Raw genomic sequence first — 15,147 nt, forward strand, 5'->3', positions numbered from 1 at the left:
TGCAGCCTTTGACCAAAGGAACCTTTTTTGTGATTTTCCAACACATTGCATATCCTACACGTTGCACCTTTAAAACGAAGGGACCACAGCTTCTAAGGTTTCATACATGCCATAGTTTTGAAACGAAAACGGTATCTTATGTTGCATTTATGATGTTTCAATTACAATTTACAATGGTAAACATTTCACTCCATTTTCAGCTGATTTTGCTTCGGAGTTTAGCAGTTTCATCTTTCTTTTCCAGCATTTTTCAGACAATTTTGACATTTTAGAACGGAATAGAAATATATTAATGCCAGAGGGAAATTCCTTTCACCATTGCTACACATAGAATAAATAGAAAGTTGAATATCAAATCAGACTGCATAAAAATTGAATCTGTAATTTTAAATATTAATATGTACAAGGCTTAATGTAGATTAATATAAGCACAGAAAGGATTAAATTAACCAGAACATAGCAACACTATTCACAGGGAGGAGTTATAAAGTCTTTTGGTCAGAGGAAGGAACGACATTTTAACCATTTGAGGGGTTTTTTTTGTGCATTTTTAAGCTTATAAGCCTAAACATTCTAGTTTTTTTTTTTGACTATTTTCTTCTTTTTTTTCCATTTTCCACAAAGGTTTTTTTTTTTTTTTTTTTTTTTTAGATCTTTTCTATCTAAGAAATAAAAGTCATTTTAAAAATGACTGTGTAAATTAAATAAAAAGTACAAGCTTTGCTTAGGTATAATTTAATAAAAGGTTGACTGTGACATACTGTACTATTCCTTCAACGGGTGTTTTGCTGAGATTGGACCTGCGACACCAAAGCATCACCTTACAGCGAGTACCATTACTTGTGTGCTAAATAGGCCCCATTAGTCTTTCACTTCTCAGACCTGTTAAAAGTGCTGTATCCGGCACATATTCCTTTCTGTATTGAAGTTCATTAATTTTTCTAAGCCCAATTTAATTTCAAATGGAACGCACTGGAGTAGAGATGGGCCAGATTCACTCTCCCACACCTACGGACGACGATTCCAACTGGCTCAAATGTTCGCCACGGAGAAATTTACAAAGGAGTGTCAATCCCAAAACTGTCGTCTGTTCATTTTGCTAAATGCTGCAGAAAGCTTGTCAGGTTTTAGTTCAGGCTTCAGTTTCCCCACACAAGAGGATCAACTTAACTGCCATGGGATTAAGGCCAAGTTCAAAGAGACAATCACATGGAATGAGGATAAGAAGGAACAAAGAATGGTTTGCTAACGCTGCCATGTGTAACTCCGGACCTCGAATCCTGGCAGCGGCGGCGCCTCGCTTTGCCCTGAGTGTGAATGTAATCCCCAACTCTGGCACTGTTAGTGCCACTCTCTACTGAGCCAGAAACATCCAAGTCTTTAGAGCCCAGGGTGCTGCTGGTTTCCGAGATGGATAAACACCTGCAATGCAAAGTGAGCACTCTTAAAGGGCGAGGACTGGCATTTTATTTTATTTTATTTATTTATTTTTAACACCATCTATACATTGGATTGTATAATTCTGCAGTGAAGAAGCCTAACGTGGTTCCATAAAGGTAGAAAATCAGGGGTGTTTGATCTGCTCAAACTTAAAGCACTTTTTAACTGTTTGAAACTGATTCACAGCATCTTAATGACACACAGTGTGAGAACCAGGTAATGTTTGACCAACATCAGTGTTTGCAACTGCTGAATCATCTTGACCTGCAGCAGACTAATCATTATTACATGGTGCAATGTTATCTTGAACAACTGTAATCTTGGTTGATGTATCTCGTTGCTTTAAAAAATAGCCCAACATGCTTTGTAAGCGAAATACGCCTACCTATTGGCTTTAAACGAAATAATGTTTAGGGGTCCCTTCAAGCTTATTTCAAACATAGATAAACAAGCAACATCACTATTTTAACTCAAACTGTTTATTTTTCACTTTGCTGCCATTTTACAACATTGAGACTTGCATTTAAATGCAAATTTGTTCTGTAGGTAGAGTCCAACCTGTACAGATAACCACTAGAGGCTCAATAGACTGAAACGCGCACATTCATATCTACAGGTAGCTTCACCGTGACCAATTAACCTCAAATGTATGTGGTAGTTTTACTTGTATTTTCCCCAGAATGACTCAAAAGAAAAAAAAAAGAAAAAAGAAAAACTGTATCCTGATGTGACCTGCTTTCATGAAGCTGCAGACGAAACCCTTCACATGTTGCATTCCGGATGACATTTGCATGTTTTAATAGTAACCTACAAATGCCTGATTTTTACCGCTTGTGGAGGAATCTGTCAAAACACTTCTCCCTGGTCTTTGACAACACGATTACTCAAGACGAAAGAAGTCCGATTAATCCATATTGAAAGAGTAATTGTGAGTTTCAACACAACCACAGAGCGAAGCGGTCCGTGAGAGCTTCCTCCGGCCTGGAGTTCCTGGCTCGGTGCTCCTCTCAAAGGTCAGCCCTGTCAAGACTGCTTGCTGTTGGTAAATGGCACAAATTTGCATGTCAAAGTTCACCAAAGTTGAACTTAGCACAAACCCTGTGAAGCTTAGCTGTTTCAAAATGTTACTGCGAAATCACTGCTGCTGCTGCGCCTTTAATCTCTGTCCCGGCGGTGGATGATAAGTCTTTCTTCCCCAGTGACACTTAATTACTTAGCAGTGGCTTTGGTTCAGACTACACTGGTGGGAGGAAAAAAAAATAATTTAATAAATTGGTTGCTTGTTCCTTCATGATGGATCAACAGGCACCTGTGCACGTGGAGGAACGCGTGTGATCGGTAGGATCCGTGATCCTGCTCCTCCTGCCTCCCTAAAACCGGGTGGCATCCCATCCGACTGGATTCCGCTGATAATACTGGTTTCCCAAAACCGCGCGTCAACATTCAGAGTGAATTCTCCGTCACACCTTCTGGGTGTTTCACTCATGGGTGTTGACGGGGCCCCAGCCGGAGACGCTCTGTCATCAAGCCCCAATGCAAAACAATGAACCGTGTGGCGGAATAGGAAACGACTGACACGGATTTGATCTTCTTGCTTTTGCACAGGAGATTTTTTTTTTTGAGAGGCGAGGGGGGGGGGGGGGGGGGGGGGTGTCTATATTTCTGTGTACGGTATATCTGACAACGCAGCACCTGCCCTCACCTTTTTTTTCTTTTTTCAGTCCTCTTGTCAACACCGAGCTGTCATCGTATTCACATTCTGCTGTTGTTCCCCGCACACCCCTCCCTTTACACAGCGGATCAGTTGTGTAATCCTTTTTTTTTTTTTTGTTTCCGCGGTGTGGCACTGACAGCGCGTTAAGAGAAGTCGCCGGCGCAAGCTTAAGGAAATGCTCACATTTTGAGGCGCCTCCACGCTGTTTATGTTGCGGTTGTTATGTCACGGCTGTTCTGCATGTAGGAATCGCCTCCCGGCTGACAGGCACCAAAGGTGGAGAAGATGAGATAAGATTAAACCACGGAAGGGTGACACTGGTAACGCTGTTTACGCTGCTGAGCGACACCATTACAAAAGCGGTTATAAAAGCCTGATGCTGCGGTGGATTAAAGCTGAAGAAATGCTTTATTGACCGGTCATCGCCGTCATGCCGCTCCATGGAGTAATTAGCTTTAGAGGTTCTACTTTTGACTTCTATTGACCCAACCCTCAGGTGAATAAATGCAGTCGATGTAATGAAAGACCCAGTGCCGCTGCCTCTGACGCAGTGTGAACCTGCACGGTTTACCCAATCTCCAGCTGTCGTTTTTCAGGCCGTGTTTATTCCTGTGTATCTCTCTCTCTCTCTCTCCCTCTCTCTCTGTCTCTCCCTCCCTCCCTCCGCTGCCGTCTCTCAACATACAGACAGGGTTGTGCATTGAGCACCAGCTTTAGATTACAAAGCACAGATCTGCCTGGGTACACATGGCAGTGAGCTGTCAAACACGGCATGTGGATTTCCCGCAGATGCTGCGGGTTTGTTCAAGCCAATGCTTCGGCAAACAGGAAGGAAAGCGAGGACAACCAAGGTGAGCGGGCGCCAGAAGAACCCAACAACGCAGGGCAGCAAACGGGGGAACGCGCACTTCTTGGAATGAAGCCGCAGTCGGCGCGCCAGTCGATCAATCACGTCTATCGTTTCTCAAGCAGGCTGGTACAATTCAAAGTGAATCACGGGAAGACACTTTTCGATTTTTAAAGATAAGAATGAGCCCCCTCAGGATAAGTCAGGTTGGGTTGAGGTGGGATCATGTTTCCACAAAGGATGATGCCTCTAACTTGCCTTTTCCCGTAGAGCAGAGTTTCCTTATCTTATCTTTTTCTATAAAAACCCGACTGAATCATACAAACAAACCATTATCAGGCCTCTACTAGAGTAGCCTGTATTCTCACTCAGCATGCGATACAAGAGCATGGCTAATGGATAATTCTAACAAATGTGGGGTGTCTCATGACTTCCACAAAGACCTTTTATCTGAAAAGTGCTTTGTAAATAAAGCCCATGTTCAATATTATTCTGTGTGCCTGCCTCTTTAAGAGGCAACACGCAAACATTACTATCCTCGGTTCGGCTCCGTTAAGAGCACGCACACAAAAGCAAATCAAAACATGGGGAAAATTCGGGAATAGTCTGCTGTCACTTTTGTTAACGATTCGGGAAAATTTCCGCCACAAAGAAACTGTGAAAAATGAACCCGTCAAGGTGGATCGGATTTTGGTGAAAAACACAAAATGAAGGGGATACTAGTCTGCGTTACGATTATCATAATATTCTGTCAATTGAAACTTAAAGTCGAACATGTAAGATCTGCATGTGAAGAGGCTGTCCCAGCAGTTCTTAAAAGGCTTCACGTGTTAATGTTATTCAACCACGGAAAGCCACTCCCACTTTCCCACGCTGTCAGAAAAAACTCTTCTCTCTCTGACTGTCACACTCAAAACTCAATCTTGATCTCTCCTTATTGAGCATCAACATGCTCACACGGTTCCTATCAGCTTTTAGCAACCTCTTTTTTTTTTTTTTTTTTGGCTTTACCTTTTGGTCTAACTGACACAAAGTACTGGATCCCATTCACAGCGTTTTCCCATGTGAATATAAGAAAGTCTTGAAAGGTCAGATTAGGTCCAGCTTTGCCATATGGAAAAGTAAATATTCTGCGGCCTGGCATGGCCGACGGCGATATCGCGGCTTAAACAGCCTCAGGAAGTACCACTCTGTAAGCAAAGTGATTTAGATGAAAGAGGAAATGCTCTCGGCAGCTTACGCCGTGATTTATTCAAGATTTTGCTCCATCCCGCATTGTATCGGAGCAGTGACTCCAGCGTCGTGGCGACGCAGGCTTTACTCCGGGCTCAGAGGCCGTGCCATCTCAGTGGCTGGCTTTTGTTTGTCTGCTTGTGTGTGTGTGTGTGTGTGTGTGCGTGCGTGCGTGTGTGTGTGTGTGTTCAGTATACAAATAGCATTCCTGGCTGAAACGCCCACTCCTGCTCTCTGCTCGCCACATGCGACTGACGGCCGCGCCGCTTCAACCAAATCCACTTAAATGTCAAGCAAGTAGCCGACGTCGCCCAAAAAAAAACAAACCCCAAAAACATGAAGGCCTGACTGCTGCCCAACGCTCATATCGAGTCTTCTCAGCATGCACGGCGCTCTTTTGTCAGCTTGACAGCGGGAGAAAAGCATCATGGGCAACAAAATGGAAGGCATGCACTGGAGGATCTTGTCAAATTTGATTTGCGCTGCATGAAATTCTGCTAACACGACCCTTTTCTTTCTCTCGGCACTGCAGCAGCATGTTAATGTCGCTTTTCAGAAAAGGCAAAAACTTGTTTGGTGTTGTCATTTTTTCATTTTTTTTCCCCCCCTAAATAAAGTAATCCAGTTTTTTTTCTTCTGATTTACTATTAAATTTGGGACGTTCCTCCTGCTATCTGCACTTGAACAGGTCGCCTCGCAGGTGATTTGAAAACAAGAAATGTCGCTGCGTTATATCTAAAAAAACAAATACAGAGAGAAACCAGAGGGAGAGAGGCGAATGAAAGCGATGCTCATGTTTTCATTCCAATGATCTCTGAAAGACATGATTTTGACTCCGCAACGCGATAAAAACCCACATTAAAACTCTTTTCCACGCAGAAATTGGAAGACTTTCCCGATTCGGGACTTTTTTGGGGGTTTGACAATTAAAACTTGGCTCAGTTTTCCCCTCAAGGTCTTGTGAGGTGGGGTTCCATTGTATTGACCGTCAAAATATTCATCCCGATCCAATTAAGGACTTGAAATATAAAGACAGAAATAATCAGCCACGTTTGCTTTTATACAAATTACATTTTCCTGGGAAAAAAAAAGAAAAATGGTGTCACATTCGTTTGTAACCGGAGAGTTTAGATCTGAGGAAAAGTCTCCTTGTTTGACTGGAACTCGAGGGCAAACTGACCTGCTGGGGGGGCGGAAAGGGGGGTGGGGGGTGGGGGGCAGTTTGATGTAGCTACATCGAACAGGGACTCAATAAATGGGAGTCTTTATGGCGGGTTATTATAGGGCGCTTGATACCACTTTGAGGAAGGTCAATGGGCAGGTTTCGACTGAAATGTGCCGTGCCAAGTCGTAATCACTCCACTGGATGTGGCACAGTAATTGCAAAGCAGGGAACTCATCTAGATGAACAAACATTAGACCCCGGGAGGCTCGGCGAACGTCCGGATTCAGTGGAAGTTACCCAGTGCGAACGACAGAGTCGTCCGGAGGTTGGATTCATTGTAATGCTTTGGCCTTTTTTTTTTTTTTTTTTTTAGAGGCAATCTGAGGAAGTCCGAGAAAGAAAAAAAAAAAGAAAGTTGACAATTACTTTAAGATGTTATTTCTTGTTTTTATCCAATTAAAATCGAGTTAAACAGCTTGTCCTGGCTCAGCCCCAATTCCTCCTGAAGTGATTAATAATCATACGAGTCCCGTCAGCAGTCTGATTGTTGAATAAAATGGATTTGGGGCTATAGGGAATTCTTCTGTTGCGACGAGGAGATCATGGACAAGTTCGCTGATTTAACAGTGGAAACAAAATGGAATTGCCGTGCTCACGACTAACTTCAAATCCAAAAAAATAACACTTATGTCCAACTCGTTTTTTTTTTCTTTTTTTAAGAAAATGAAACAGAAGAAATTAATATTTCTGCAAAAGCAAGAAGGGGTTTGAGTGAAAAATAAAATCTTGAAAAATAAATACAAACATCAATCAACTTATACGTGTAACGTACTGATCATATTAGGAAACATGTCTATGGATGAGTTGCTTGATGCTATTTCTATATATGTCACACATCATGTTGTATGTACTGTAGAAGACTGTTCCCTCCACTAAAAGCTTCAATTGGAAACTTTGCATTGACATTTTCACCCATCCCGCTATCACATATGTTGTCTTCAATATAATGGATCTGCACTGGGATTGACATGCTGATGTTAATAAACTAAATCAAACTAAGTGGGGGAAGTTCTGTCTTTTTATTCACTTGAATGTCTGAGTTTGTGGATCTCTTCGTGATGCACACCGTAGAAAGCCGACCACATCACAGTAAAAGCAGAATGTTCAGACTTGTATAGCTTCACCTAGAAAAAAAAAGCACTATTCTTAAGTGTAGAAGAGAAGAACATGGACAATACTGACCCAACAAGGTCAAATACATTATCCATGTTGTTGATTGTCCTTAATTAATACCTCGTGTTTGCTTGGAACTGTGATATGAAACTTGTTTCGCAAGAACGAGCGGAAGCTCATTGCTATCATGTGCTCATCTTTGTTTCATCTTTTGACTGGAAAGTGAATGAATCCAGCGAAGGAAGGAGTACGGCCTCACGGTTTGAAACGCCGAAACTTGAGAGGGAGAAACGTCCTGTAACCCGCCCATCCTCCCCGTCACCTGACCCTTCTCTCCCTGTTGGCTCCCCTCACATGACTGCAGCAGAGTAATCCCGTGGCCGTTGTCGACTTTAAAAAAGGGTCTGACACATGTTCTAACTCTCTGACGGCGACTTTTCTCCCTTTATAATTAGCCTGGCTAATGATGGCTTCTTCATCAATAGAACTTCGCCTCCCACTATTCTTTCTAACCATGTATAAGTCGTCAGCTTCAATTAGCAAAATAAGTCACTGGTTTCTATTGAGTGAATTGTGTGGAAATGTTCCGCGTATGAGTAAAAGTGCAATTTTTTTTCAGCCATTGCTTCATGACACGGGTCGTGAAATATTTCCTGCTGTGGGAGCAAACAAATATGTTCAACCATAAAGTGTGATTTAGTTCTGTCTTTTTAAAAACTTTAACGTCACGGAGCACATTTGTGATTATTTTATAAGCAACTTTCTTGATAATATGATATGAATGCTCTTTTTTTTTTTTTAAGCCCTCTGTGGGAACACAGTTTCTAGAGGGATCTTCTAATGCAAAGAATCCCATATTACATCCTGAGCAGTGCTACATTCAGGGAGGGAGCTGGGAGGTTTTGTGTGGTTCCTTTGGCGATAAATCATTTGTGTTTTACTTTGTGAATATGTGATGGCAATCAGTTAAAAGTCAGTTTTGTAAATTGCCCTGAGATTGAGAATCCGTAAAACAAAATTGACTTGTTGCTTGAAACTAAGAGTTGTCTGGTTTAAATCCCACGACAAGGCTCTTATTGCTGACTCATCAGATAAGATGGGAACCCGCTTCAAAACCCCGGATCACAAGAAAGGATCCTGAATAGAATAAGCTTAAAAAAAATAAAAAATAAAAATCTGAATTTCTTCAAAAGTTAAACTGGGATTGTCTATTGCCTATCAAGAGTTAGCCTGCAGTGCCAGAATGACTGATTTTCACCATGGTGAAGGTTGAAGATTCCACATGGCCAAATTGAGACACTAATTTCACCCGAAGAGCTCAAATTAATACTTTAAACCTTATTGAAAATATAGTTATATGATTTTCACCTTCAAATGTAATTAGCTTTCTCATATTCAAGGAATAAATGCATTTGATATTGAGTTCAAATGTGGTTCATTTGCACATTTTCTGCACCCAAACGTGCTGCTAAAGTGTATTATATCACCCCGAAATCTGATTTACAAGCCAGCCCCTTCTCTCACATTTTGAATCTCATTTCGGGATATTAAATACATCAAACTTTAAAATCCGATTGCTTCAGGATTGTTTAAGTATATTTTTTAAATATATTTCAACAGCATTGCTGTTGTAATTTGTTATTGGAGCAAACTTACCTGTTGGAGAAGCGCCAGGACTCCGTTTTCTGCTCTTTCCAGTTTCCTTCCACTCCAAGGCGGTGCGGGACAGAAGCACTTCTACCTGCGAGTCTCTGAGGCAGAGCTTCGAGGAGAGGAAGGCGCGCTCTTCCTCCATGTTTCCCCTCGGACCGGTCAGGAGCGTCTCTGTGTGAGCGCACATCGCAACTTTTGTGCGCTCGGCGCGTGGAGCGACCTGAAGTGCGCGCGCCCTTGCGCTGTCAGGAGGAGAGACCTGGGACAAAACAGAGATCGTGTTTGAAGAAGATGACGCACTCACAGCAGGTTAAACTGAGTGCGTTTTTTTTTTATTTTTATAGAAATGTAGTCCATCCACTATTGTGAATTAAAAAAAAAAGATTATTGTGTGCACATGTTGTCTTGTGTTTTATGTATATATGTCACTTAATTTCATATATCTCATACAATAATTTCATGCATATACTATGAACCAACTATACCATTCTATGTACTGTATATATTATGTAATTATTGTATTTATTTTTTATTTTTGTAACTATCTTAAGTTGTATCTGTATTAGAAATGGGATTTATTGCTCTGTGAAGGGAGCTGGATCTAAAGGAGACTGGCTTCTTCGCAAAAGTCACACCTCTAATCTATACAATATATCTTATAATAAATAGATTCCTGAGACTTAGAACTAGGAACATAGAACTTGGACTTTATTCAAAATTATTTAAACATATTGAAGCAACACAGAGGTGTGTCTTCAGCCACCACACCCCTCTCACCGATGGTGCCATAACATATATAACCTAACCTGCTTTAACCATGGTAATAATGCATAGCAGGGTGACCAAATAACACAAAAACCACTAGTATAACCACCAGTTAAGTGTTCAGTCTTTACACTGTCTGGTATCCTACAGCTCCCACGACACTATCTAATACTGAGAATTTATGTCACACTGGGAATAAATAATATAATTTTATTTTGTTATATTATTCTGTATCATTCTATACATGCAACTTCTGAAATTTATCAGGTGGGACTAAGCCAAACAAATGTAATCCCATGTGTTTCCTTAGTTTGATTCTGATTGAGGATTTTTCTGTGAGGAGTTTGCATGTTTTCTCTGTGTGTTCCTCCATGTTTTCTCCACATACTCCAGAGAGTTGTGGGGAATTGTTTTATGACTTTAATTAATCTCCGGTATACTAACAAGAACTTTTGTTGTAGAAAAAAAAAAAATGTGAAAGTGAAAAGTGTGAAAAAGTGTGTTTCAAAGAAAAAAAAAACAACTACTTTTACACTCCACCTACACAAAATGAAAGAAACACAATGACACCAGGAGAAGGCATCCACCTGACCCCCAGATTTGACCGCTTTGTCTTCGACGAAGCTCCGTAGCACTCCAAGGGAAGATCCGCCTCAAGCTTTAAAGAAACAAACACTTCAAGAGCATTTGATCAAGAATCCCCTGATGATTTATTTACATATATATCAATATTTTTCCTGCTCCCATTTTTTTCATGGACATTTGAGTTGTAATTCGGTTTTAATGACTGTTTTTCCTTTCATCTTTAATCGAAAATCTAGATCTGCACATTTCCTTTGCACAAAAGTGTGTTTCTTTTTTAAATTAATCTTTTGATATGCAAACAGTTGAGAATAAAGTAACTCTTACCTTTGTAGAGAAACTCTTAAACCGACAACAGCAAAAATGAATGAAAATAGTTGGGCTTTATTTACTGATAATTCAGTTTGAAGTGTTCAGAATCAAACTCGCAGATTTCTGTGATGGTTTTGGTCTATTTTTTTTAAAAAGCTGGCAGGAACATATATCATTTGTAGTCATTTCTTGGTTTTATCTGACACAATATATTTGTAACCTAAAGGAAACTTTCCCCCAGGCTGTGGATCTCATCTTTGCGGTGTCGAGAGTTCAGGACAGAGTGAGACGTCTTACTTTTAAACACGCAGCCATTAAAAGTTTTTCCAGACTGATCAGATACAAGGACATGAATGATTAACCGTTTCTATCCTCACTGTAAGAAAAACAACAAAAGGAATGGAAATTCATCCGTTTCTTTGCAATATCTGTCAATTTATCATCAAATGTATCGTGGAAAAACAATAAACGTGTTTGAAATTCTGCTTCTTGGTTCTCTCAACTCTTTGTCGTCGTTATGTTATTATGGAACTGGTTGGATTAGTTTTGTGTTTTGTTATATAAATGTTTTCTTCATAGGTCTATATAATTGTCTAGGTGCTTTATGTTTACTTAACAGCATGAACATTCTCTGTGCCTTGTCACTTCACTGGCTGATTTGTACTCGATTAAAACTAAAAGTTGCCTATAAGTCAAATTATAAAATATTCTTTAAAATTAACAACTTTGATTTAATGCACTTGTACAAAATATCTGTCAAAAACAGCAATGGCCACACAGGGGAGCAGTGGTTAGCAATCTCAGTTCCCCCCTTGTGTGTGTGTGTGTGAGTTTACTCTGAGTAATCTGGTTTCCTGCCTTACTAAATTGTCTCTAGGTGTGAATATGAGTGTGTGTGGTTGTTTGGCTCTCTGTGTTTCCTCTGTGATCGACTGCTGACCTGTCCAGAGTGTATCCTGCCCTTGCGCATAGCAGGCTGGGATTGGCTCCAGCCACCCCGCCACCCTGCACGGGATAAAGTGGGTTAGAAGGTGAAGAGATGGATGGAACTTTTTTTGTTCCGTCAACAAATGTAGATATGTAGAACACATATTTAAAAGTATAAACTTATCGGGTAAAGATGCAGACTAAACTCTTTAAATATTCATTCAAAGTGTGGATGTGTTCAGAAGTAACTTAGGATTTTATATTGGTACAATATATGAGGTAAGATTCAAACTGCCCACTCAAAAAAAAAAACAACCCCACACCAGTACTTAAAAACTACCTAAATATAGTAATTTGTGAATTTGTAATATGTTGCTTTCACCCTTGAGAGTGACGGGTCAATGTTATACATAATTACCTCTTATTCTAAGAGGCTCTTAGGATAAAGCCTCACTTATCTCAGACACGTCATTTTATAAATTGAATGAATTGTTTTTTTAGAAAAATACAAACGCAAACAAATAGTGTTTGTATCAACTGACCAAGAAATGGAAAAAGCTGAAGCCAATATATATTCTCTCTCTATATTTATATTATCTGAATAAAAAGCCTCCTGGTGCTGATGCTGGCGTCTTTTTGATTGACAGGTGCCAATATGACGTCAGCAGGTTCGCGTGCCACCATACACCAGATCTCACTTGTGATTGGCTAATAAGTAGGAAGTTTGTGCTCAGCCAATCAGAGCCACGTTTACTCGCCCACTGGGTCAGCACCAACATGGCAGCTCTCTGAGTTTTGGAGGAAGGGAGCTGCTGTAAATAAACACAAATTCAACCTTTTGGAGACTGCGACAGTGTCGGGGTGTTCGAGTTTAGGAGGCACTGGACCGCGGGGGGGAAAATGTCGGGTGACGGAAACAAGAAACAGTTTTGGAAGAGAAACACAGCGAAGGTTCCCGGCAGGTGAGTGACGTGTTCCCTCCTGATGGTTAGCTTAGCCCGGCTAGCTGCACTCAGCTGACGCGGCTCTGTTCAGCCTCGAACGAAACTTTCAGCTGCTGCTGACTGCGTTTCCTCAGTCTACAAGCCCGGGGACTTTCGGACCTGACAGCCCGCCGCTGTCTGCGAGCGATCACCCCTGAAACCACAAGCTCACACTCGGCTGCTGTTAGCCTGGCTAAGAGCTCCAATGCTAACCAGGCTAACTTGTAATTCACTCACGGCGACACAAGTTTTATCTGCTGGCACACAAACCCAGGTTAAATCGTGGGATTATACATTTATACTGCAAATCGACACCATATTGGCCACTTTCTTGCAGCCACACTGGTGATGCTTAGAGAAAAGCTAACACTGCTAGCGTGACAACAAGTGATGAGTTCATTCATTCAGTTTTTTTTCTTCTTCTTTCTTCTGTCTCCTTCACTTCTTCAGCATTCAGCATGTGTACGGAGCACAACATCCACCCTTCGACCCGCTGCTCCACGCTAAGTAAGTTTAACCCGTCCCGTCACTGTTGATGACCTGTGATGTTGTTGAGCTTTGCTACGCTTCATAAACTGGACGTCAAATCTGAGCTCAAGTTGTTGTTGTTGACACAAAATGAACTGCTTCTAGAATGTTTTCGGTAGCCGATGCTACATATTCGTCCTTCCTCAGCTTGTGGTGAACCACTTGTGGTTTTTGTTTATTTGTATCGGCTTCATTGTCAGGATGGATTTGTAGGCTTGGATTGAAGATGTGTCTTTCTTGACCTCGGATGAACTTTCAGTCCCTTCAGAAGAAGCTTCATGCATTTGCATGGATTCACTTGCTTCCGGAATCAGCATTAGCATTCAACTTTTATGCATTGACAGTTTTGTTTTACTTGGTGTTTGATGGGTGCAAATTTGAGTATAACTTTTGCGGTTATCTGTTTTTCTACTCGAACTGGCTACCTTGAATTTTTTTGGTTTGTATGTGTTTAACCAACTTTCCACAAAAACTACAAACCCGAATTGCATGACATTTTCAGGGATGGTCTGTTATCATTCAATAACCAGTTGATCAGATTGTTTTTGACAATAATGGCTAACTGTTCCAGAGTAAATCCCCAAGAACTGCGAAAAAAAATGTCCCATACAAAGCAGATGAGTATAGTCATAGCACATCATATAAAGGATGCCACAACAATACTGGTCTGTTATTACTTTTTGTAGTACTAACTGAACAGTTAGACCTGAAAAGTGTCTAAAGTCTGTGTCTTTAGAGAGTGAACAACAAAAACATTGAGCAGCATTTAAAACTAAGCTTCTGGGTTCCTCTATTTCACAGGTGACAACCAATTTTCCTAAAGAGCCATATGAATAATTGGCACTACTATTGAGGAAAAAGACTTAAACTGAGTTTTGCTCATTCAGAATTACTTCTTAATTAAAAAGCACTCCTTTGTACACAATTTCTATAAGCTCTGAATCACTTTTTCTTTCCCATTCTTTGGACGTTTTCAGAATTTCAAGTTCAGTAAGAATAAAAACCATCCCTTTGTTTTCTGTGTCACCGTATATTGTGAAGTAACAATTGCTAGACGCAACCAATAATGTAATCATGGCCAATGACAGCGGAAGTGTGGCCATTTTAGTTGTATTAAAGCCAATAATAACGGTACATTTCATTTGATTCAGGTCCTTATGATGCCCAGCTCTCCTCTTTGTTAAACTACTTTCTTGGCCCAGTATTACTTTACAACTAAACAAAGCTGTTAAACATAACTGGAGTTGATCCAAATTGCATTATCCATCTAGAGTTGCACAAAAAGTCTTTTGTGCATAAAGTCATGGAACGTTGTTTAAGACAATGTAAAGGGTTTGATAATCCAGTGGCGCCTCTGTGGGGAAACCTTGTAGCCGTTCTATTTTTAGCCACATGGCAGCCAGGAATGTGGACGAGTTTGTTTTGCCATCAGGCGCCCGATGGAAACGCCGAACCGTGACATCAGGGGCCGGGACGGGACCGTGATTGCGGTGTTTTTGGAAGACGTGGAGCGCCGCACTTTATGATTCATGTTTTGCGTATTCAGTGGCATTGCACTGTCATTAAAGCAGCGCTTTGTTTTTCCTGCGCGCTCGTTGTGCTGTGTCAGACGAAGAGGCTTTACTGGAAAAGCCAGTTAAGCGCAATGAGGAAGTGTGGCTCGCTCTCTGTCGGACTGATTTTAAATGAACTGATTGAAACGGATTGAAATCGGAGCACAAATAAGATATATTGTGACCCACGCATTCAAATGGGAAGTGTTGCCGAAGTGTCACTTTTAGGATGATTAAAAACAAATTAAAAAAATTAAAGCTACACTTGGCTG

The 15,147-nt window shown here is 40.9% G+C and overlaps 2 protein-coding genes across 4 annotated transcripts in view; one reads left to right on the forward strand and one right to left on the reverse strand.

Annotated features, from left to right (window-relative positions):
* The window catches only part of cerk (ceramide kinase), a 43,129-nt gene extending 33,663 nt beyond the window's left edge, over nt 1–9,466 (reverse strand). For both annotated transcript variants that reach the window (XM_080491715.1, XM_080491714.1), the window contains exon 1: nt 9,229–9,466. In XM_080491715.1, coding sequence (XP_080347841.1) covers nt 9,229–9,412 — 184 coding nt within the window. In that variant the 5' untranslated portion in view covers nt 9,413–9,466. The remainder of the gene's footprint in view (nt 1–9,228) is intronic.
* Nucleotides 9,467–12,563: 3,097 nt separating this feature from the next.
* tbc1d22a (TBC1 domain family, member 22a) overlaps nt 12,564–15,147 on the forward strand; it is a 111,458-nt gene continuing 108,874 nt past the window's right edge. For both annotated transcript variants that reach the window (XM_080491656.1, XM_080491655.1), the window contains exons 1-2: nt 12,564–12,773; nt 13,245–13,301. In XM_080491656.1, coding sequence (XP_080347782.1) covers nt 12,712–12,773; nt 13,245–13,301 — 119 coding nt within the window. In that variant the 5' untranslated portion in view covers nt 12,564–12,711. The remainder of the gene's footprint in view (nt 12,774–13,244; nt 13,302–15,147) is intronic.

This window comes from Lipophrys pholis (assembly GCF_963383615.2).
Source record: "Lipophrys pholis genome assembly, chromosome: 22".
Taxonomy (NCBI): Eukaryota; Metazoa; Chordata; class Actinopteri; order Blenniiformes; family Blenniidae; genus Lipophrys; species Lipophrys pholis.